Source organism: Prunus persica, chromosome G5 (assembly GCF_000346465.2).
Source record: "Prunus persica cultivar Lovell chromosome G5, Prunus_persica_NCBIv2, whole genome shotgun sequence".
Taxonomy (NCBI): Eukaryota; Viridiplantae; Streptophyta; class Magnoliopsida; order Rosales; family Rosaceae; genus Prunus; species Prunus persica.
Genome location: NC_034013.1, coordinates 11,507,001 through 11,531,815, shown reverse-complemented (window position 1 = coordinate 11,531,815; position 24,815 = coordinate 11,507,001). Strand labels below are relative to the sequence as shown.

At 36.3% G+C, this 24,815-nt stretch overlaps 3 protein-coding genes across 5 annotated transcripts; 2 read left to right on the top strand and 1 right to left on the bottom strand.

Annotated features, from left to right (window-relative positions):
* On the top strand, positions 23–6,370 carry LOC18778097 (protein PAM71, chloroplastic). Of its 2 annotated transcripts, XM_007210596.2 has the most exons (13): positions 23–318; positions 488–569; positions 699–998; positions 1,279–1,332; positions 1,817–1,878; positions 2,359–2,427; positions 2,823–2,874; positions 2,997–3,071; positions 3,210–3,339; positions 4,318–4,388; positions 4,687–4,734; positions 5,557–5,630; positions 5,916–6,370. In XM_007210596.2, exons 1-12 carry the CDS (start codon positions 146–148, stop codon positions 5,626–5,628), a joined length of 1,188 nt encoding a protein of 395 aa, XP_007210658.2. In that variant the 5' UTR covers positions 23–145; the 3' UTR covers positions 5,629–5,630; positions 5,916–6,370. The 2 variants fall into 2 exon arrangements, with proteins under 2 accessions (XP_007210658.2, XP_020419724.1); XM_020564135.1 differs by lacking the exon at positions 5,916–6,370 and having other exon boundaries at positions 5,557–5,872.
* On the top strand, positions 12,026–16,535 carry LOC18777361 (hornerin). Of its 2 annotated transcripts, none has more exons than XM_007211230.2 (3): positions 12,026–12,382; positions 13,620–13,677; positions 13,875–16,535. In XM_007211230.2, the coding sequence occupies exon 3, from the start codon at positions 14,143–14,145 to the stop codon at positions 16,153–16,155; it is 2,013 nt and encodes a 670-aa protein (XP_007211292.1). In that variant the 5' UTR covers positions 12,026–12,382; positions 13,620–13,677; positions 13,875–14,142; the 3' UTR covers positions 16,156–16,535. The 2 variants fall into 2 exon arrangements, with proteins under 2 accessions (XP_007211292.1, XP_020419072.1); XM_020563483.1 differs by having other exon boundaries at positions 13,620–13,699.
* LOC18776730 (aluminum-activated malate transporter 9) lies at positions 16,457–21,207 on the bottom strand. The gene is made up of 6 exons (XM_007208805.2): positions 20,737–21,207; positions 20,339–20,479; positions 19,960–20,235; positions 19,619–19,758; positions 19,360–19,506; positions 16,457–18,730 (listed from the first exon to the last, which is right to left on the bottom strand). The coding sequence occupies exons 1-6, from the start codon at positions 21,050–21,052 to the stop codon at positions 18,116–18,118; spliced, it is 1,635 nt and encodes a 544-aa protein (XP_007208867.1). The 5' UTR covers positions 21,053–21,207; the 3' UTR covers positions 16,457–18,115.

Below are 24,815 nucleotides of genomic sequence, written 5' to 3'. Positions count from 1 at the left end.
TTTTAGCTCCTCCCATTGCTTATCTCTATTGCCACTCTGAGTCTCAGAGCCTCAACAGTTCCAAGCCCAACGCCAAAAGCTTCCACAGACACAGAGAGAGAGAGAGAGAGAGAGAGAGAGAGTGTGTGTGTGTGTGTGTGACAGAATGCGAAGCATAACGCTCTCAGAGAGCGTTCTAGGGGCGCATTCACTGCCTTCACCATTTCCTAAACCTCTCAAGCCATCATCTTCCTCATGTTACTTGCTTCCTTTCAAATTACGGTCCAAGAAGCTCACTTCGAAGCTTTCTCTTCCAAACCCAAGTTTTGTTTCCTCGAGGTGAGTTCAATTCATGAACTCCCATCTCAATTTTTCCTAAGGCTGCTTTAAATTTTGAAGTTTTAGTGGAAAATTTGCCTTGTTCTATTCCTGGGTTGTTCTTAGAAGAGTGGTGAGTTAGAATGAAGCACCTGAATTTTTTAGTGAAAGCAGGATTTTTGTGTTTCAGGTATTCATGTAAGTGGAATGCAAACACCTGTGAGGAATGGTTTCGACGTCTTCTACAAACTTCTGGAAATTTAGATGACCTGGTAATGAATCTTCTTTAAGCCCATAATCTTTTTCTCCTTTCTGAAAATTCGAGACCATTTTTGTTCTTTTTTCTTTTTAATTTTTTTAATTCCTAATGCAGCATTAATTGAATGTTAATTTTAACGCAGGAGCTACACTACCTTAATTACGAGAAATGCAGGGTGACCACAGACCCAATTGACATTGAGGATGATTTTGTTGCTTTAGATAAAGCACTACCAAAGAAGAACTTAAAAAAGAATTGTCACATGGATGGAGAGACCATGGCTCATAATTCATTCTCTCATTTTTGGAAGGCTATTCTGCTGTTTGGATTTCTTGCACTTCAAGGCTCTGAACCGGCTTTTGCTATATCTGATCTTGCTAGTGGCTTACCATCAATTCCTTTTCTGGGGGACCTTGGTGATCTTAGCACAGGTTTTGCTTCAGTTAGGAAAATCTCCCTCTAACTTTTGTAACCTGGCATTTTTGTTGTTGTAAGTGAAGCCTGAATTCTAGTCGGCACATAGTCTTAAATTAGACATCACGATCATCTGCTAGGCTTTGATAACTTAATTATATGTCAGTGCCTTTGAGCTTTCCAATTTTGGATGATTTCTAGGATACAAATTTTCCTTCTTCCTTTCTCTCTTACCAAAATCAGCATAACCATTTATTAACATCCATCTCTGACAACTAAATATAAGAATGCATTTCCTTCTGTTGCAGGCATTCTTGCTGATCTTTTTCTCAGAACTAGGGGACAAGACCTTCTTTATTGCGGTAAGGTTTAACGATTCATACTCCGGTATTGCTTGAGTACCAAACTCTTTTAAATGTTAATGGGTGACCAATGTGAACTTAATATGTTAATGAGTATCATATTCATCTAAGTGCATAGTCTGTGCACTTACATAGGCTTTTCCCATGACTAGTGGAACAGTTTATTAATTAACACACTTTTCTACCTGACTCAACTTCCTAAGTGACTATTTGTATACCTTACACATCAGAGAGTCAGAAACTTCATCTTCCTTATTTGTCTCCCAATTGTCTTATCAATGATGTATCAGATTTTGTCCCATCCTAATGAAAAAGGTAGGATTAAAGGGGAGAGATACTAATAAGTGATGACTTAAGGATCAACCTAATTCTACATAAACTCTCATAGTTGACAACTTGACATATGTATATAAGGTTTTTAGCATTACGTTAAAGATAGAATGCTTTGATCGCATATAATTATGAGTTTTGCTGTTTTCTGCAGGCACTTTTAGCAGCTAGGAATTCTGCTCCTGTTGTTTTTATTGGGACCTTTGGTGCACTTGCGTATGTTATTCTGTTTGTGCATGGTGATACAGATGTTCTTTTGCATAATCAACTTCCATTTTGTGTTTTTTCTCATAAGTACTAAGAAGAATCTGCAATATGTTACGTCAAGTTACCACATGATAAGACAACTGGACATCCATGTAAGTAAATATGGGAAACCAACCTCTACCAGTCTACCTTGGCAAAGAGTGTGAACATTGACAATAATAGGTCAAATTGTGACGTTTAGTTTAAGTATGAATCCCACATGGCAAAGTGATACTTTTGAAAGCTGATAGCAGTGCATAGCATTTCAAATCTTATCAATCGAGTAATTGTGTTTTGGCCAAAACCCATTTCTTGCAATCATGGTGATTTTGAAGGTTGTTGGGTTCTATCAAACACACACACATGCTTTATAAAGGTGATTTATATTTTCAAGAACTATTGATTGTGTAGTTGCACCATATCCTTAATCTTAGATTTGCTTACTTACAGGGCAATGACCATCATATCTGTTGTTCTTGGACGAACTTTTCACTACGTCGATGAAATCCTACCATTCAGGTATTTGAGATTTGCATTTCAATAGGGATCTTGGGCGTGTCCAACTATAACGATGAAATCCTTGAATTGAATAATCTAGTTAATTGTTCTTTATAAAGCATGTTTTCACATGGTAAATTAATTGCATCACAGCAATAATATCTTTTTTTATCATCTAAAGTTTGGGCGGATGTGTTATTTATGCTTGGTTAAAATAATTTGTGGCAGGAAATTTCCAAATGCTACACATAAGTCTTTTGTAATGTTTTCTTAGTTGATATTCATATAACTCTTGGGTCCCTGAGGCTCTTAATCATCCTATCTAGTAAATTTCACTTGGATCTGTCTATCTAATTTGTATGAAGTAATGGTATTACAATTGTTTGTGATCACTCTGATATGGTCTTTAATCACAGGTTTGGTGAGACTGATCTACCCATTGATGATATTGCTGCAGTTCTCCTTTTGGTAATTCTATCTTTTGATTCTTAAACCAGAATAACCGAACTACAATGCTTGCTTATAAGCATCCATTAAAACAAAACAAAAAATCCTTCTCCAGGAGAACTATTAAATGTAAGCAATTTCAGGTTTATTTTGGAGTTTCAACTTTGCTTGATGCCACCTCAAGTGACAGTTTGAAAGCAGAAGATGAACAAAGGGAGGTAATACTATAGTTTGTTCATATGCAAATTACCATGGATATATCAAGACTGATTTTTTTTACTTCGTCTTTTTTTTCCTTTTGAAGCCATATTTCCTTTGTAAGGGTTAATCTTATTGTCATATATTCATTAAATCAGGCAGAGCTAGCTGTTTCCAAATTTTCAGGAAATGGTGCTGGAATATTAGCTGCTGCTAGCACTGTCATTAGCACCTTCCTCTTAGTTTTTGTTGCTGAATGGGGAGACAAATCATTTTTCTCTACAATAGGTGAGTTGATCAAGATCGTGTGTTACTAGATTTTATTTATACTTGGTTGTGAAGTTACTGTTATATAAAGAAACCATCCTTTCGTGTTATATGTTTCAATGTTTGGTGATAGTTCTTCCCCTAATAAAAGATCACACTTTGATTTTCCTTTTCTTTTAGCCTAGGAAGAGTAACAGGATATCTTGAAATTAAAGAGCTTGTTTGGATAACAACAATGGAGCTGGCATTTAGTGAATCTATAGCTAATAAAAGAACAAAAACAAACTCATTGCAACATTGTAAAAGTCAAGTACTAGATAAGAAAATGGAGGTCAAATCTTCATATTCTAAAATGAATATACAAAATTATGAAAATTGGTTCACTAACTGAGTTCATCTTAAATGTGAATTCATAATTTAATTCTTCTTTTGTTTCCTTGTATATATGAACAGCTCATCACAGTTAATGGATGACGGCACTATTATTTTCCTTTTCCTGTTGCTCTGGAGAGAGTACAAGTTAGGGTATCGAAACTTGATGCTTGTTTGGATAAGAATGGAGCTAGCATTTTGTGCTGAGAACGGCTAATATGTCGATTTGTTGCTCAGTTTCCGATGCATTTGAATGATGATATTGTCACTTACCAATAAAAGAACAGAAAATTAGCTCATTGCAACATGTAAAAGTCAAGTACTACATAAGATAATGGAAGTGACAAAATTTCATATTCTAAAGAACAAATTAACTGGCTTAGTTATAGGAATATGAAAGTGAATGCATCTAAATTTTGATTTGTTGTTAATTATTTAATTCACATTTTATTTATGGTCTATTTACTAGCTCAGCACACTGCTTTAAAATGTTATTTTGAGATGGTGAGAAAGTCTGGATCAATTACACGGGCACTTGGGTCCCACTATTTTGTAGATACATTCCCCCTTTTATAAAACTTTAAAAAAAATTTATCTTAATAAGACAATATTTTGTTTCATATGCAGCACTTGCTGCAGCCTCTTCACCCCTTGGAGTCATCGGAGGAGCACTAGCTGGTCATGGTGTTGCAACTTTGGTAATTCTTCTTGAATTGTAAAATAATTTAATCCAATATTTGTACTACATCAGTCACATGTGCAAATTTATTTATTGACTAGAAGCTATTGGCTTTCTGAAGGTGCTCTTTGAAGTTATTAAAAGTAAAAATCTACATGGTTCTGCAAATCAACTATTTGCATTTGTATCATTTTAATTCACATCAATTTTTTTCCCTTTTGAATTGGATAAACTTTTCTCACTCATGTGTGTAATGTATATGTGGGAGGCCTAACCTATTTTTCCCTTTTTCTTTTCTTTTTCTTTTTGGTGTGTAGCTTGCTGTTTTAGGAGGTTCCTTACTGGGCACATTCTTATCAGAGAAGGTAAAACTGAACTTTTAACCTTTCACTCATTTGCCAATACGCATCCTCTGTGAAGTTGATTTTGTAAAGCAGAACCATCATGTGATTATGTTACTATCTAGAGTTTTTCCACTGGACGCATCAATCCAATTGGAAAAAAACCTCAACCTTTTTGGCCAATGAATATGACATTATTGTGTCGCTTGTAGTTGACAGCATGTTAATTGTTTTGAACAAGCATAAGACATAAACTTCACACAGCTAACACTAAAAGTAGAAAAAGATGATTAAAGATGTTCTGAATTGGCCCTGAATTTTCCTCAATCTATCTAGATACAAAGCTCTTTCAAAACTTCTTGTCTGCTTTTTTGACTTCTGCTATTCTCTTCTTAAGTAGAAAATAATAGTGCAATGAAGGATTGGTTTGAATTCTATGGAATATAGCCTGTGGAATTCTTTGTATAGGCAATCTGTACCCTGAGAATATAAGTATCAAAATTATGTGGCGACCATAAATAGGTCAACAGCATCCTGCTCTACATGCTTTTCAAAAGGTTCTTTAGACTAGCAAGTTCATTAACCAGATCAATTTTATGCCTCGAAACTTTCCCAGGTTGAACTACGGGCAGTTGGCCTACATGGGTTAAAAAATGAATTTTCTTATCTTACCACATTGAACCCCACAGCTAACAAAGTAACAATACATTGTATTGTATCTTGATGGCCTATGCATCATCTTGCTCTTGGAAATGACTTGCACACTAAGTAGTTTCCTTCTTTAATCAATGGTATAAATAAACGCGCAGAAAATAAATTACAGTCGTTTTTGGTTTCCTTCTGCAGGCCATTGCCTACATCGGAGGTGTTCTTTTTCTCGTCTTTGCTGCCGTAACATTGGTTGAGATAGTAACTTAAAGGTAAAAAGGATCCCCACAATTTTTTTTAGTTGATCAAAACTCAGAAGTACATTGCTATGAACTTGTAGTTAATTGTAGCCATCGTTTAGAATTTTGGTTGATTGTAATTATTGTCATACTGGCTCTACTTGATCAGTTGACGAGGTACAAACTTTGATTCTGTGCTTTGCAAATTAGCAAGGAAAAAGATTATGAGTTGTGCAGCTAAAAAAAAGTAATGTTGAATTTTAATTTCATTTTGATTTCTGGAATCTTTTTTTTGTGTTTTGGGGTTGTATTTTGTAGGGTGGGGGAGGATTGAAAATTGAAGATATTATTTTGAGAGATGAAAGAAGTTGCAAAAATGCAATGAACGTGGCACAGCCTAACCCACCAGTAGAAGCTTTTTCAGGGAGAATCAAAAGTCCTGAAAAAGGATGATTGTGGAAGCAGACAAATCCCACTCTCTGCCCCACTTTTTTCATGAGCCTTCCTTTCCACTCTGGCTCCGTACGGCTGCTGCCTCATCTGTCTCTCAAATGCTCCACTTTCATCCCTTTCAGTTCATTCATACAAATATCATAATATATAATTCTGGCCCCTTTCCTTTTGTTCTAATTACCATCATTTTAAACACTTGCTTCAATAATCACTCTTTTTTTGTGTTTGGGGGAGGAGGATAGGGTTGTTTATTCAACATGTTTATGTCCTTTTAAATCCCATTTCTAATTGATCTATCTAAGTGGATTTTTCTTTTTTTATTCTTTTTTTTTCAATTGTCCCATTATAGGTTGTGTTAATTCTATTAAGACTGCAGAAAATGGGAATCGAACCCAACTAACATTTTCTCCCAAGATTTGATATAAAAGAAATATTATAAGTAACTTTATCATATATTTCATACCCATATTAACGTAACCCAACAGTGGTGGAGTTTTATACAATGTTTCGGATCTCGGAGTTTAAATTCTTCAACAAAATCAATGACTTCGGATTATTGTAGTTATTATGTTATAATAAATAAAATAAAAGTGGGTTACGTGCACTACCTTTCACCTTTGCTATAACTGAACGAATTTTGAAGCTAGAAGATTTTGTGGGGCCATTGTGCATATGCAGAGTTTGTCCCTAGAATGAGACGCAGACAGGCATGCAAATGCAAAGTCGCAACAACGATAATAATGAATACATTTTATTACTTATTAGAATAAAGCTGTTCTTGGTTTTATTGCTTAATTGGTCCCATCTTCACACGTGAACCCTGAGGAGCCGAATATGTGAGAGCATATTCTTCCTTTGAAGTCTGATGAAAGCACCTCGACCTCTCCACCAACATTTCTAATCCTAAAAAAAGAGATCAAAACTGTGAAACCATGAAGTGGAACATGAACATGAACGCTGTTTACACTTGTTTAACCAAGAAATAAACATGCGTATGCATTTACTTCGACTCTTAAGCATCAGATTTATTGATCACATTATTAATCGTATTTTTTATAAATATAATATCTACATAATTGATATTCACTGCAACGAGAAATAATATTTAATTCACTGTATTTATATTCGATTTGAGCAAAATATAATCAATAATGTAATCAGTAGAGATATTTCGTGTGATATTAAACTAATCTTTTATTTTAATGAAAAGCTCTTGTGCTAATCTAGGTATATGCAAAATCTCAATGATGCATGAAAATGAAGTTAGGTTATTGTTCAAAAGGTACTTTAGAAGGTACGTTAATTTACATGTCTGACCAATCCTTATAAAGGTCGGTGATGGATCTTCATGCACTCCCACGGACCACCACCAAACGTGATCTAACGGTACAAAACTCAATTCTAGATTCTTACGTGTCAAGATCGTGTGGCGGATAAAAATAAGATAAGGGAATAAATTCTTGGCCTTTTTGAATAATTGAAGGTTAAAGAGATGAAGAAAATTTTGACTTTTTTGGGCCACAAAAATTTTAATAAAGTGCGCTTGATCTTGCCCCAGCAGCCAGCACCACTCTTTCTGCGGAGCATTTTCCTAACTTTGGGTAATCACCTTCTACTTTCTTTCTTGAAAAAATGGTCGTTGTAGAAATTTACCCCTACACGTATGATTCTGTATTTGAATATCTTCTCTCTCGAATTGCTTTGTAAAAAATGTCTCCATTGTCTTACTCATTTTCTATTTTAGTCTCTATTATTTTAATTTGGACAATTTCAATCTTTTACTTCCAAATTGTAGACTTTATCAAACTGATAAATAGAATGCAATATGGTAACATGCCCCATTACATGGGAGAGTATTTTTCCAAACATTTGCAGTCAACTTATAAGATTTTGATTTTTTTGTAAAAGTTTGACTGTTGACTAAATAAAGTTGCGTGATCGAAATTGCCAAAATTAAAATTGCATGAACTAAAATGAAAAATTAGTATTTTTAAAAATAAAAAAATGCAATTTGGTCTTTTTGCAGGAAGGTGTTAAGTTACGCGGCCATCCTAGAGCGTGGAGAGGCCTTTTCATAAGTTAACCGCCAAAGTCACGTTATTAAAACTGGAAACCGCGAGAGCGAAAACCGTCAGCGGTTTGTCTTCCAGGATTTTAAGCGTGTGGGGCCCACACACGAGGAGGAGAAGGAAGAAGAGCACAAGGAGCGGTGACGAGCCGCTGCTGACACGAAAAACAAAGGGGTCATGTCACCGCTGACGTGTACAGGCCAATTATCTCTCGATTTCGTATCGCCACACGACGTCGTTAATCGCTGGTCCCGAAGCCAAGCTTTCCGCATCGAAACGCGCACACAAAAAAACTAAACTAACGTTACCGCCCGATGACCTTTTTGGCTCCATGCGGCGGTTTAATGTACTTGTGCGTAAAACCTGTACTCATTCATCAGTATCTGCCCTCCCCATCTATACCAACCCATCTAGTTTACCTTTGGTTTAAAAACTAACCATGGTTAATTAGTCACCACTCGCTAGGGCTTTGAATTGTTCAATTATTCTATTATCTTATTATAACCCTTTTTGTACAAGGGAGTTTTATTAAATATTAGAAGAAATATATCAGGGAAGATACAGTTTGACCTCGATAAAATCAAATAATAGGACGTTGTGAGTAAAATCAGGGACACCTCAAACCACAAAAATAGATCTTTTTGACTTAAACTAAAAGTGGCTAGCCGGTGTGCAACACCACTAGCTTCTCTATGAACAAAATCAAACGAAAACTGAGGGACTTGTCGCAGCAAACTCTTTATGTCCTCAATCATTCTGCCTACCCTTTATGCCAATCTTAATTGCTTAATTATTGACTAAAAAAATCTTAATTGCTTAATTCAGTCCAAAAAATTTGCATAATTTTATTGGAGATTTGACTCACTCTACTAACTTTTGTAGAGGCAAGGGTGGAACCACACTGAGGGCTACAGTGAGCTGTAGCCCAGTGTGGTTTTTTAAGAAAAAAGTACATAAAATTTATATATTTAACTTATTTTCAGTATTAACCCAGTCAGTGACGCTATACAAATTACTTTATTTCTATTTTCAACATTTAAGTAAATGTCAAAAATACTAAAAAATCAAATTCCCACCAAATCAAAATATGAAAAATTGGTTTTACTGCAAAATACGATTTAGGCTAAAAATGATGGCTCATTAAGTCAATATATACTTCATACTAAAATCCCATAAAATCAAGTTTTCTTATTTGATGTGTGAGGAATAAAAGCCACCAAAAATTATTATGAGGAAATGATTATTCTGAAAACCCATTTTTCATACTTAGTCAATATTTTTACATAAAACAACTTTTCATGTATGATATGAATGTATGAAGGAACCTAAGGTCAATCTAGGTAAAAAGCATTAGATGTTCAATTCACTATGGAGTTAAACCATATTTGGTTTATGTTAAAACTTATTGAAAATTAGTCTATGGAGCTATGAACTAGCTTGGTTTATATGATTTATTGTTTACTTTTATTTCTAGAAAGACTATAGAAATTGTAAGTACCAAAAAAAAAAAATCATTAAATTTTAAGCTAATAACTTTAACTAGGCTACCCGTTGAAAAATTCCTGGTTCCGCCCTTGTGTAAAGGATTGATGGACGAAAATTATACTTGATTCAGCTTATTATGTTATTATAATATTTTGGAGGTGATTTATAGTATGGAATTTGCATCCATTCATTTTTCTACAACAAACAACAAAGGCAATGCGTATAGTTCATGAAAAGAGCATGGTTGTTTTCATATATGATATCGACGGGGGAGCTAGTAGTTTGTCTTGGGGGGGAGGGGGGGCGTTAATACTGTAATTATAAAGTTTTATAGCCTTCTATTTCAACTGATATTGTAGCAGGTGTTTAAGAGTTATTGACTTTTTGATGGAGCTTAGGGGGGCCACGGCCACTGCAGGCCTGTATGTGGCTTCGCCCATGTCGACAACATAGTTTTATGGAAATATGTTCACTTCCGAGTGACTTTATTATCACTTGAATGTTATTGAACACTTAATTGATTTCAACAGTTAAATTAACTATGACGATTTAAGACAGCTCAAGTGAATGTATTAATCTTGTTTTTATGGTTAAATTCAACTCAGAAGTTAAAATTAATAACCCACTTGATTCGGCTTAAATCGTCACATTGGTTACAAACTTCAAATTTTACCTTTCCAAGTAAACTTCACAACAATTTTTTTTTTTTTGGTAAAATAGAATACCCTTGAAAGGGAATACTATGCCAAAGAAAACTTTGTTAATTTCATATATAAATTTATTCGATTGTTAGGTTAAATTATAATCAAGAAGATTAAAGTTATATTTATATTTTAATTAATGTTGTGACTTCTAGTAGTTTAAAATAGGATTTGTGCTTCCGCTTTGTATATAATTAAACACTTGAATTTCCACCCCCAATAATGCTATTGTTAGTATAAACAAAATTAATATCCTTTTTTCTTGGCTCTATGTTAACCTTTATTGTATAATAACATTTAAGATGACAAGTTTAAACATGCTTAGTGATAAATTAACAATTAGAACTTTGACATTTGATTTTGGATGAGACGATGAAATTCGTAAATTATTGTAAATGACTCTTTACACAAACCAAAATCCACATACACATATACATGGTGGTGTGTACACGAACATTCCACACATCATTTGGATATGCTTGACAAATAATACGCCTAGTAATTCAAGTGATAAAAATTGAGGACAAAGACTTGCGATCTTGTGCTTATATTCTGTTTCTATTGGTTTTGTATTTATCATCAAAAGTAGGCCTCCATTTGGATCTCCATTCCTAAAACAATGCCATTTTAAGTATGTGGAGATTTCTCACTCTTGTAATAGGAAAAATTATTGGTGTATCTAATACACCGGGTGAGATGTTGATATAATCAGTGGCGACGTTGCCACTCCTAGTCCATAAATGGCCTTGGCCGTTGGGGCCCCATTTTCTTCACATCTCTCCTGTATATAGACAACTTGTAATTTAAGTTAATGATTCATCTAAAACAAATTAGACTTTACTAAGTTATAAATATTTAGCTCTAACATGTAACTCTCTTGAACACTTACGTATTTGATATACTTATATTTTATATTTTGGTCCCCTCAATCTTACAATTCTAGTTATGCCCTTGAACATATTATTCAGAATTCATCTAAGTTATAATACATGTAAAAAGTCATGAGTTCACTATTTAGAATTTAGACATTAATTTGTGAGAATTTGATACAATGCTAGGGTTGAGATATTTTTTCCACATTATCCTCGAGGGCCTCGTCTTAAAGTGAAAATAGATGTTATACACATATATTTTTCTAGTTAACTCTAATTTAGGGTATTAATTTGTGTTCGCATTTAAAATTTAGTAATATGTGGTACATTTGTTTTGTTGAAATTTGCATGTACTATGTATTGCAGTTTTTTGTTGTTTCAATAAGGAAGAAAAATTAAAAAAGAAATATTATCGCGACCTTACATACTCGGTAGAGTTATTGTTTACGTGGCAACATGAGATGATAATTGTAATCACGACTTTGAGTCATTGTTTACGTGGCAATGTGAGATGATAATCACAATCACAACCCATATGACACTGTTACCATCCTTATGCCACATCATTTACTTAGTAGAACGATATAGTAATGGCAATGCCAACTCACCTAGCTCGTTATTGTCTTTACGCCACATCAACATGTTACGTAATCGATCAAAAATGCACACAACATCATCTAATTTTCGTCCCCAAAAAAATGGTATGTGCAGAGTCAACACGGACAGTAAAAATGGAAATTTGTTTTACAGCAAAAATATAAGTGGAAACTTAGAAGAAAAAAAAGGAAGAAATGAAAAATATAAATGGAAACTTAGAAGAAAATAAGGAAGAAAATAAAAATATAAATGGAAACTTGGAAGAAAAGAGGAAGAAAAAAACCGATGAGGAAACTAGTATGTAAAAAATGGCAACCGTTGATTACATGATTGTGTCTCTGACAAGTAACCCTGGTTATCGATTCACAACCCACAGTCTGTTTTTCCACGTGCCTCACTCCTTTTCTTAATAACACGCGCACCCTCCACCTCTTGCTTCGTCATTTCCGCATCTCTCTCTCTCTCTCTCTCTCTCTCTCTTCTATCTCTCTCTTTCTCGCCGACTCCTCCACTCTCCAGCAGGCGCCTCTCGAGCCCTAAAACCCTAACACCTTCTTCGCACCGCCAAACCCAAGCCAATCAAATCCACATCCAAATCCAAATCTGAGGTAATTTCTGCAAACTTTTTCGTTGCTAAATCTCAAATCGTGTTGCTACGGTGATGCTTCAACTCTGTTATTCAAGTTGTTCTCGGGTTTTTTGTTCAAATTTCTTGCAATTCAGCTTCGTTTGGATTGTTTTGGTGCCGAATGAATTGAAAGGATTTGAAGAACTTTGCTTTCATTTGATATCGATTTTGTTCTTAATTTGTTTTCTTTATTTATTTTGTAGGAAGTTGATTTTGAGATGTTAGATTAAGCAACTGTTTGGCTAAGTGAGTTGAAGTTTCTGGTTTCGAGAAAAGAAGTGTTGTGAATTAACTTTCTTGTCAGCCAAACAGAGCATAGCATAGCTTGCGCTCTGTTGATTTAGTTTCTCTTTTTCTCGAATTTTTTCTTTAAACATTTACATGATTCTTCTAGATTTGTTATTGGTATGACATTTGTATAACAAATCTGTCGTCAAAATGAGATTTTTCTATATTTCCTCATGGTTTGCCTTTTCTTTTTCCTTTTTTCTGGAAGTTTTAATCGGTATTGTTCAATTTAGTTTTCAGTACTCTACCTTTCAATTTGTTTTCAGCTAATTCACTGGAAATTGTGTTGAATTTTATATGCACAATGTTCTTTAGATCTCTGTTATTTATTTCTTTTGATGGTTTAGAATGAAATAGATTATTCTCGGTGTTAATTCGATTAACCGAGTTACTGTCGAACCCAGGTTGGTGCCAGTGTTCCCAACTGATACGATTTTAAGAGTCAATTCTTCTTGTGATTGGTCCTGTTTTGGCTCTTTTACTTGTTTCAGACTTCATGTGTTTGAATCTGGTCTGGGAGTATTCACGTTGTTAGAAATTCAAACCCTATTTAATTTGCATACCCAAATTTGTATATAACGGTTCCCATATATTTTCTAATTTTTTCCTTAAAAAAAGGGTTGGGAGTTTTAAAAGCCAATTCCTATAGTTTCTTTCTAAGGCCGGAAACTCCCAAAATGTCATTTATTGTATTTATTAGTCTGGCTGAGCAAATCTTTTTTTGTTTGCATTAATTGATATTTTCTTGCCTGTATTTGAGCTGTCATGTGAGCATTAATTGTGTTGATTTTTTTTTCCTTTTTAACATCCTCATTATAGTTGCTTGTCTGTCAACCAATTCTGCAAAAGTACTGTTGTTCAGTCGTAACTGTTTATATTATTACTGCATGCTCTTCTTCTTATGATTACCTGTTTTTGTTTCTTTGTAGATTTCCGGCGCTGGTTTCTTTCACTGCTTTACATGATCTTCCTTTCTTCTCATTTGAGGTAGATTGAACTGTTTTTCAAGGTTCTTCTTATTACTATCTGTTTTGTTTTCCCCTAGATTTCTAATGCTTGAACATTTTCTTTTACTTGGAACTGTACATAACTTTTTTCCAATGGGTGGTTTTGTCATCTGTGAAATTTTGGTTATATGGGCTTGATAATTCTTAACTCTAATACTCTGATTTGTTTTGGAGCAGGATGATTAATTGCCATAATGATGCTATAAAGACAAGTCTTCTAAGATTCATCTACTGCTGCAACTGATTAGTGAAAGTTTGGTTTAAATTTCCTTTTAGGAAATGGATCGACGTGATACATCAGGATTTGTTAGTGGGGGTGGGATGTACTATTTTAGAGACATCTAACTCTAATTTTGTAGATAAATTTAATTAGCCAGGAAGTTGGTAGACTGTTTTGTTGCAATTTGATTAGGCCTTTGTATATTATTCCATTTAGCCGTTACTTATGGACAATAGGTTGCAGAACTTGGGTTTTGCTGCTAATTTTTCTTCAAATGCCTTCAATATTGTGGGCAACTCAATGCAAGTTGGGGGAGCTGGAAGTGAGTCTTGTGCAGATACTATCTTACGGCTCAATTCCCCTGGTTCTTCAATGGCTTGCATGTCAAGCTTGCAAGGAATCAAACGGAAGTGGAGTTCGATTGGAGGAAATGTGACCGAGCATTTTGGCTCTTCACTGTCTCTTGGGCTTGGCCGTTCAACAAGTTCCTCAGACAGCAAGGGGAGCTCAGCTACTGCTTGCACTACAATGTCCTCAGCCAAAGAAACAGATGAGGAGTCCTCGATGGATTTTGAATTGGACTTTGCATTACATCTTGGAAATGAAAAGGTACCCAGCCCGAAGAAACCCGCTAATTCAAAGCTGCGCGCACTGGAACTGCAGCCCAAGGTTGACTTGGAGTTAAGTCTCTCAACTGGGCTGTCTGAATCTGAAATCACTTGTGTCAATCCAAGTTCCACTTCGCCTCTTTCAGGCATGGAGATGGCATTGGCGGCTGGTGGGGCCCAAAATGCAGATGAAGGATCAACTCCATTCCATTGGAAGCGAGGGATTGCCATACAACCATTGCAGACTTCATTCAACCCAGGGGCGAGCTTCCTTTTCAAACAGGTTCCACAAAAGATTGATTCCCCTGCTATTGTTCCGGAGCTCTCATCAAGCATATTAACCACACCAAATAGCTCAGTGAGCTGCAGTTCTGGGATGACACAGAAGCAACAGTCACAGCATCGCAGCTCAAATTCAAAGACATGCCAGGTTGAGGGATGTGGAAAGGGTGCCAGAGGTGCTTCTGGCCGCTGCATATCTCATGGTGGTGGTAGGAGGTGTCAGAAATCTGGCTGCCATAAGGGTGCTGAGGGCCGAACAGTGTACTGCAAGGCCCATGGTGGTGGTCGGCGATGTGAATTCCTTGGGTGTACAAAGAGTGCAGAAGGACGCACTGATTTTTGTATTGCCCATGGTGGTGGTCGGAGGTGCAGTCATGAAGGTTGCACTCGAGCTGCCAGAGGGAAATCAGGATTGTGTATCAGGCATGGTGGTGGCAAGAGATGTCAAAGGGAAAATTGCACAAAGAGTGCAGAAGGCCTCTCAGGCCTTTGCATCTCACATGGTGGTGGCCGTCGATGCCAAGCTATAGGATGCACAAAAGGGGCGCAAGGGAGCACAATGTTCTGTAAGGCTCATGGTGGGGGGAAGCGATGCACTGCTCCAGGTTGCACCAAGGGAGCTGAAGGGAGCACGCCCTATTGCAAAGGCCATGGTGGGGGAAAAAGGTGTGCATTCCAAGGTGGTGGGCATTGTACAAAGAGTGTGCATGGTGGCACCAACTTCTGTGTGGCACATGGGGGTGGCAAGCGATGTGCCATGCCTGAGTGCACAAAGAGTGCAAGGGGACGAACTGACTACTGTGTCCGACATGGTGGGGGAAAGAGGTGCAAGTCTGAAGGATGCGGTAAGAGTGCACAAGGCAGCACTGACTTCTGTAAGGCACATGGTGGAGGAAAGAGATGCTCTTGGGGACATCCTGGATCAGTTTTTGGCGGCCAAGCTATTGGTCCTTGTAACTCATTTGCAAGGGGGAAGACAGGCCTCTGTGCGCTCCATAGTGGTCTGGTTCAGGATAAGAGGGTTCATGGAGGTATTACTTTGGGACCTATGGTCCAAGACCCTAAACTTGGGAAGTCGGACAAGAAGAAAGAAGTAGCCACTGCGGATGACATGAATGTTGATGTGATGAATATTGGGAGCAGCATAAGGACATCAGCAACCGGAACTTGTTCTGACATGAAACAAGCTGGTCAATCTTCAGCCCCAGTCCTCATTCCAGAAGGCAGGGTGCATGGGGGAAGTCTGATGGCTCTGCTGGCAGGCGGTTCAGACTCCAATTCGAACAGCAGGGGGAGTAATTCATCTGGGTCAAAGAATTCCTACATGATGCCTCAGAACTGGATGTGAGGCTATTTCTAACCCTTGTTATTTGATTCGGTCTCGGTGGTTGGCAGAGTTTCTCAGCAGGTCAGCATGTCTGTGTCCTTCGTTTCTTAGTTTGTTGTTTATTAGTGGCTTTGATATACGTAGAAGAAGTTGTTCTCATTCATTGGTTCTAATGGAGAGAACCCGTAAGTGCTTAAAAGACCTTAGTGTAACAGTTTGGGGTATATCAAGGTAGGGCAGTGGTTAGTTAGCAATTTGAGTTTGGTCTTTGGTGTTCTTTCCTGTAAATATTTTATAAGTGTCTGTCCAGCAGTTTGTTGTGAATACAGGTTATACTGCCTGTAGGGTCAGTCAGTTTGTCAGACGTTCTGGTGCAATAAAAGCCTTTTACTGAGATCATATATCCTTTTTGCACTGTTTGGTATGCTTTGGTTTGCTTATTTGACTTGCAATTTAGTTACCAATTTTGAGGATGAATTCTGTGCTGGTTCTTCTTGTTAAATGCTTATTTATAGTTAATTTAGAATTGTTTTAGGCTGATGAAAGTATTCCGATCTCTGAGCTTGAAAAGCTTTCTGAGCTTAAAAAACTTTACAGCCGTTAATATTGGGTACAAAGTATGTCATGACTCGTGACACTGCACTATGAGCCATAATAAATGTAGAATTGGATGGCAAGGGGCTTGTAGTTCAAGTGGTTTAGAACTCTTGCACCCGAGGTTTTGTGTTCAAATCCCCCTTCCCAAATATCACTTGTGTGAAAAGAAAAAAAAAAATTGTAGAATTGAATGATTATATTTGTCATGAGACTGCTCAATTTGAGGGCATGTTTATGTATCAGTAATGGGTATGGGAGGAAAGGGAATGATTTCCATTCCTGACTTCCCCTACGTTTATTTGCAATCAGGAATGAAAAAATAAGTGGATCCTACCCTAAAATCCGTAATCACATCCCCTCAAAACTAGGTATCAAATCAACTAGGGGGTAGTCAATACGATTCTCATTCATGTTTTCTCTTATTAACTTTCAAAAATACCCTTATCACTTTACCATAATTCCAAAACACCCCAAACCCTAAAAAAAATAAAAACTCAATTCTAAGAAGTTCCATGTATTTAGTCGTATGAAGATTATACATATTATTATTTGATTGTTTACTAGTTACGTAGGTGAAATATATATATTGGAGTATATTTTTTCGTTTGAAATTGGCTCTGGACAAAGGTGTTATTAACATTATCATTGAACTGGGCTCCTGTTGTTCATCTTGTTCAGCATATTGATTCCTCCTTACTGGTTTGTTGCAGGATTTGTTTGGTCTCCTTCGCCAATTTGAGAATTATATATATGTTGTCGTGAAAATGTGCAGGGCATTTTAGTGATCAAATTAATTTGGATTCTAATTCATGAAAGTTAGTAAACAATAACAATGGGAATCAACTCCATTCCTTTGCTAATTCCATATGTTTAATAAACAGCTTAATGAGAATGATTCTTCTCATACCGATTCAGTAGTTTCCCGATTCCTAAATTCTCTAATTCCTTACTTTTTCCATTACTGATACGTAAACATGCCCTGAAAGGATACCCACCATCCTTGATCGCTTTTAATATGAGGCTGCTCCTAAATCCTGATATAAGATTGGTAAAATTATGTTTTCAATCTTTTGCAAATGCGTTTACTCTTTCGTTGCCATGCTGATGCTGTTGAAAATCACAAGTGGTAGTAACTATGAAAAGTACAAAGAAATCCAACAAAACCTGTTAAAGAAGTATTTACAAGTAATCCTTTGGACCGTCTGCCCCCCATTTGCACCCAAAAAAACTTTCATAGCCCTTAAAACAAGTCCAAAATCTCGAACTTATTTTGGGACTTTCCTTTTTCTTGAAACTGTAGCATGTTTTTACATGATTATTTTCATATAAGATCTTGTACAAGTAGTGGACATTTTCTCGTGTACAAGTGCTCACGCATGCCGTGTCAGAACTTGGCCAGTTTAGAAAGCTCATCAACTGCCTCAACTAAGTGATCAAGCCTAGCCACAAACTCTATCAGCAAGGAAGTGAAGGTGGCCAGTGACAATGCTGCAGTGCTTTCCAATGCCTTCATCCTAGGCAGGAAGTCCCCTGCAGAACCCTCCTCTTCAAAAGCATCAACCTGTAGCGGTGGCCACGAATAATGCAGCCTCCTCGACTGCTTCCTCATCAGCTCATGGTAGTTAGATTCCGTCTGCTGCGGTGTGCTTTGGTTCAGCTGCTGGCTCAAGTTCATTTCGAGGCTGTTGCTGCTGTCGAGATCAGTCAGTTGGTTCGGGAGGTCGGAGAAGGTGTTTGTTAAGGTCTGAGAGAGCCTGGGCTGTGGCTTGGAGAAGTTGGTGGTGTCTTGGGGTTCACAAGTGGATGTGAGGAGATAAGAGTGTACGTCTATGGCACGCTGGAGCCGCTCTGTGGAACTGTGAACCTTCTTGAGCAGAGAGTTTCTGGCGCTCCTTTTCATGCTGCTTATGTCCTGCCCCAAACTCCTTACCAGCTCTGCAGCCTGGCTTGTGGCCTCCCGGATCTCCGACTGGAACGTAATCCGGAGGTTGTACGGTGCCTAAACTCCAAACCAGTAAAAGATTGATACAAACTAATTGTAATTCTGATGGGACGTTATGTCTTAATGGAAGAACAAAGAAAGGAAAAAAAAAGAAAAATAAATTTAGAAAAGGGTTTCTTTTTCTTCAGTTTGTATTCTCTCGTAACATCTTTTTTAGGTCTGAAGAAATTCACTTGCGAATCAGGTCATAGGAATCTCTTATATGCTCGAGACTTATAATTAATAATTAATATTCTGGTTCCATTCTTAATTCCTGGTCCCTCAACATTGGACACCAACAAGAGAATAAACACATCGTATAACTTGCATAATTTTATTCCCAGCTCAATTCAATCTTTCCAAATATTCGCCAGCTCCGAAAAATACCGACCGCTGACATAAGTTCTAATTTGTAGATTCCTGAATTTTTTTTGTTTTGTTTCTATTATTATGCCATTTCTCGCTAGGCTATTATTATGTAGTTTACGACTGAAAACACATATTACCCTCTTTTTCCAACCGTTGGAATTGGAAAGGGGTTTTTGATTCCCATTTGGTTATGCTTTATATGTAGACCTTTAGAAAAATAAGACCCAAAGGCTTCAAGTATACACATGGGGAGGGAGAGAGCAGGAGAGAATATATACCTGAATCTCAGAGTGCAAAACACCATGAAGAGCCATAACCTCATAAGCACAATATCTTAAAACAGCTGCCACCTTGACATATTCTGACCAGGGATAGAAGAAGTGCCTGAATCTGCCGTGAGGTGGCTCCCACTTTGCCGAGACAGCCTTGTGTTTAAAATATGCAAAAACAGGATTAGTTTTGCAGGGCATGGGGCTAATGATGGCTTCGAGATTTTAAATCTTAATTATGGACAAAGTTAAAGAAGAAAATCAGTACCAAAGCCTCTAGTTTTGCTGATGAGTTCAATGTGCTTCTGCATTTCCTATAAGCAGGCTCATCTGGAAACTCATCCATGACAGTTTTGGAGAATTCAGGGTGCTCTGACCCATCATCTTCTAAATATTTCCCAACACATTCTGAAAATTATTTCGAGATATATTAGAACTCTAGTATTGGTTCAATCATCGATTGACACGTAAAATTTGAAGTATTAAAATTCAAGAGGATCATATTTTCTTTCATGTTAACTAATTGATCACGTTATGTGACACACAGTCTACTTATTACATCAATTATTATGATCAGTCGGTAATTGACATAATTAGATAATATCTTACCTTCAAGTGAGGCAGCTACTGAGTCAAAGCTGTTGACTAGCTCCTTATGCAACTGCTCACCAGCCCAAATAGGGCAAACAAGCACATTCACCAAGACTGCTACAAACCCTCCGATGGCGATGGAGTAGAGTCGATCCATGGCGGTCCTCATTGGATTTCCCATTGATATTCGGTACCCGGAAACCACAATCAAACAAAAGGTGAAAAGTACGACCCTGAAACCGTACTCATATGGCACAAGTGATGGCCACAGTTTCATGAACGATGTGATTGTTCCTGCACAAAATGAATCATGTCCAACAAGAATTGAAGTGTCTGATAATTTGATCTCCTTATATGTGGCTTTTGTGATCATTTGGGAAATTTATTTGTGGCTTACCAATTATGAAGATGCTAATGCCGATGATGATGGGTTCAGCTACATGGCCAGAGCTTAGGGCTATTTGGGCAACACCAATGGCCAATATTCCAGCAAGCAAACTCCCAAGAGCTCGGTTGAAGCCTCTGTTAAATGTTGCACCTAGAAATAGAATTTACGGCTTCATATTATACATAGCTTATATATAAATCGGCGTGAAGAATATAAATATCAACCAAGTAGATGGTATATCCTAGGTATTTGGTTAAGTATTGTAGATTGGTACCAAGTACCAGCCAATCACAACCCATGCCGAATACGAGAATTAATGTTAGATCTTCATGCGAGGGATGAACTAACATGAATTTTATAATATGTGTGTGCATGCATGGAGAAATTGTATGTGCATGTTTACATACCAACTGTATATTCGAACATGATGGCAACAGTGAGAATGGACCAAATGATATTGGTGCCAAAAACTTCATAAGGTGCTCGGAAGAGTATAAGCAAAGACACAAGAAGCACAGCCAGCCCTACTTTCAAAGAGAACTTCACTCTGTTGCTATCTTCTTTGGCAAATTCCGAAACTTTCGACACCAAAGCCTTAAGGGAGAAACCTCCTCCTCCTCCATTGCTGGATTTCTTGCCAGCTTGGTCAAGCTGTTTGACTTTGGCCATGGAAGAAGGGATGTTGATGCTAATCTCAATATTACTACCCTTTTTTCCATTCATTCTCCAATGCAACAAAATAGCCTTCCCCAACTCTGATTTAAGGTGCTCTTACTCTAAGAGCCCCGTATTGTCAAATGAAGTGCTTATAAGAAAAGTGCTTTGCCAAAAACTGATCAGTCAATTGAAGCAGGGGAGACAAGGGAATCAAGGAGGAGAGATCTTAAACTGTAGTTGGGGTGTGATCAGAAGAGGAGAGCAGGTTTTAAAGAGGAGGGTGGTAGCTGTGTTTGTTGACAAGTAGTAGAAAAAAGTACGTCAAGTCAGGATGTCATCATGTCATGTATAGATGGGAAGAATACAATACGACAATAATAGAAGAAAAACTTATCGTTGCTAAAACCTCAGGATAAAAAGATGCTTAATATCAATAATGCTGCATGCATGGATAGAGAATTAGAATCTGAAATGCAGTTTTCAATCGCCAGACACGTTTTCCTTTTCAAAATATCGATCATCTTCGTCATATAATTAAAGTAATAATTACAGTAAATACCATTCCTAATTGTAATATGAGGATATATATTAACTATTTGTATCATATTTAGCGAAGAGGTGACTGCAATGTTGATCTCGCTCTGTAATCAAGTGAATCATGTTAGACAAACACATACAAGGCCTTAAATTACAAGAAATAATTAAAATTGTGAGAATAGGGTTTGGACCCTGGGACCTTTCGAAACTAGAGTTCTCGTACGATGTTAGATGAGCATTATGCCCTAAAAAAGCTTAACAAATCCTAGCGATTTGAATTTTTTTTTTAAAAAAGTCATCAACAAAGGTGGTACGGTACACCTAGAAAAAGAATTAGGATTAAGATAGACTACGAAAAAAACTAATGTTTTATATGCATGTGGCTTTTGATTCAAGTGATAAGAATCAGACGGGTAGAAGGGAACTGGACTTTTGATTCACGTGAATAAAATTCCAAAACCTTAATTAAGGAGTTGCTCAAAAATATTTACCAAGAAAGGGTAAAGAGGTGAAGCAAGAGGAATATTTATCGAACCCAGAACTCAGAAGCTACATCTCCTTTCACAAGGAAGCCTCTTTGCTCTTTCTTGGTGTGTAAGAATATGACCTATGAATAAGACTGCTATTCCTCATGATCAAAATCATGATCAACGGTTGCTTTTGTTCTGGTATATGCACAACTTGTCAAAATAATTACATGGAAGAATTTTCTCTATCCTTCATCCTTTCAGACCTCAGCTTTCTCTGCTCATGCACTGCTTATCCTCTTTCTATCCCTTTGCCTCAATGATTTAAGCATAAACATGTTCTTTCTTTCCTCTTTAACACAAATCCATGGTACCTATCTACCTAGCTATATAGCTATATATATACATATATCATAATTTTATGCCTAATTTATTCCTGAACTTTGACATAGAAATATATGCCATGCATGGTAACATATTCGAGGAATAAAGTGACGTACGTGATAAATTAATTAATTCATGAGCATTACCACAAGAGAAGTGATTGAGGCAGGTGGGAAAAATGTGTGACTAAATCTAGCGCTAATGGAGGGGTCAGAATGTGGCTAAACATGCACATCGAATATTTTATTCTGTGTGTGTATGGCGCGTTGCCTTTGCCTTCAATATTGTCCTTGAGAATACTATCCCACAGTCGAGAAGTATATATATATATATAACGGTATACAACGTTGCGAGACTTTTCATGCATTCCTAATCAGTTTTTTGGTTGGATTTAATTCTAGAGATTTTTGTAGAAATGTCATATGAATTTAGACATCAGTTTCAATTTATCATCTTAAAGAAAAATTTAAGAGAAATATTACCTTAATTTTTTTAAATTTATGATTTGTCATCTAACTTTAATATCATTTAATTTTTCATTCATTTTTAAGAATATTTTAGTTTTTTCGTTAAATTTGATGTTAACATAATTTAAAACTATTTAAATATTGATTTAAAAAATATAACTATTTGAATACAATTTAAAATAGATAAATAAGAGTTAACTTAATAAATAAATAATTTTTTTTTAAAAACTAAAACTAAAACTGAAAAATAAAAAAAATAAAAGACACCACCTCCAATCCCAACCGCCAGCCACCATTGTTCTCTCTTCTCTTTCTCCCCAGCAACCCACCACCCCAACTCCGATCCACCTCGCCCCTTAATATATATATATATATTACAAGAACAACTCCTACCCCCCACCATCCCTAGCCATTTACCCCATTCCAGCCAGTTCCTCACCCAGATTTTCCAACCCATCTCCACCCCAATCTCTGCCCATCCGATCGTTGCCCCACTCCCCACCTATCTGTTGCTGGGTCCTTCCCTCCCCGACAACCCCCATCCCTTTTTTTCAAGTTTTTTTTTTCTTTTCTCTAATGTTTTATTTTATTTTATTTTGGTCTGAGCCTTTCTCTAATGTTATGATTTACTTTAATGAATTTTTAATATTGTTAGATTAATTCAGTTTTTTAATTAATTTCAAAAAGGTTTATAGGTTTCCAAAAAAGAAAAAAGTTTATCATGTGTATTTAACATCAAATTTAACGAAATGAACAATATTGGCCAACGGTCCTAAACACAATGACAGAATTGGCCAAATTGAAAATACAAGGTTTAAATTGACCAATATGTTAAAACACAGAGACCATTTTTACATTTAAGTTTTTTTTTAATAATGATTTTTTCATTTTTAAATACCCTTAAAAATGGAAAGACTAAAATACCATTAAAAATTAATGAAAAATTAGATGGTGTTAAAGTCAGATGACATATCATGGATTTTGAAAAATTAAGCTGTCATTTCTCTTAAATTTTTCTTTATGATGATAAATTAAAATTGATACATAAATTCATGTGACATTTCTATAAAACTTAATTCCATAAAATCTACAAATACATGGACGAATTTTATCAAACCACAGTACTCACATCATATTTCTAAACTTTTATTTTTATCTACGTGTTATTAATGAGTTGGCCAGGGTAGTTTTCATACAATTTATAATGAAAGCAGAACCAACAGATGGTGGAATTGGATGCCTAGGTGATTGAAATTAGGATCCCATATGCAGTGCAGGAGGGGTTGTGGGAATGCAAATGGACCACCTCCCGCCCCACCAAGCAAAAATACAAGGTCGTGTTATTCAAGGGCATGCAGAAGCTTCTTCAAATAATTCATTTTTTCAAACATATATACCAGATGGCCGACTTTGTGGAAATATACAATGCCATCATTTTCATTCTCCAGGTTCTGATTTTGGTTTGTGAATTGCGAGAGATGATTTTAACATGGGTAAATAAAGCAAGCAAGGACCACTCCTTGGAGAGTGTGTGTATGGTGTACCATTCCCATAGTCCTCACAATATTTACGATCATAGGTGTGTTAGTTTTTTACCTAAATTTAGCATATTGAAATTGAAAACAGAGGTTCAAATTTGAGATATTTTTATGATTATATACATGTGTTAATATTTGACCTAATCCGTGATATCAGTTATCGAAACATAAATTAAAACTTGAGACATCTTTATGAAACCCATCAGTTTTATTAAATTTCAACATTTAGGAGATTACTCGGTTGAAGAACGGTAGAAGAAATGCCATTGAAATCCTGGTCATTTAATTTGTAAAATTTATCATTACTGAAATCCTGGTTATTAGTAGTTTTTTTATATAAAAAATAAAGAAAAATGAACCTTTTTGGTCAACCCCCCATGAAGTCCATTATAGTCATTTCACCACCACCCACCTCAACACTTAAAAGACGCTAAAA

Bases quoted from the DNA above. Each gene is read 5' to 3' on its own strand.
- LOC18776730 (XM_007208805.2), bottom strand. From the start codon at position 21,052: ATGAATGGAAAAAAGGGTAGTAATATTGAGATTAGCATCAACATCCCT. The intron at 20,480-20,736 runs GTATGTAAACAT...TTCTATTTCTAG, and splicing joins CATGTTCGAATATACAGTTG to GTGCAACATTTAACAGAGGC. The intron at 20,236-20,338 runs GTAAGCCACAAA...CATTTTGTGCAG, and splicing joins CATTAGCATCTTCATAATTG to GAACAATCACATCGTTCATG.
- LOC18778097 (XM_007210596.2), top strand. From the start codon at position 146: ATGCGAAGCATAACGCTCTCAGAGAGCGTTCTAGGGGCGCATTCACTG. The intron at 1,879-2,358 runs GTATGTTATTCT...GCTTACTTACAG, and splicing joins GGGACCTTTGGTGCACTTGC to GGCAATGACCATCATATCTG. The intron at 3,072-3,209 runs GTAATACTATAG...TCATTAAATCAG, and splicing joins CAGAAGATGAACAAAGGGAG to GCAGAGCTAGCTGTTTCCAA.
- LOC18777361 (XM_007211230.2), top strand. From the start codon at position 14,143: ATGGACAATAGGTTGCAGAACTTGGGTTTTGCTGCTAATTTTTCTTCA.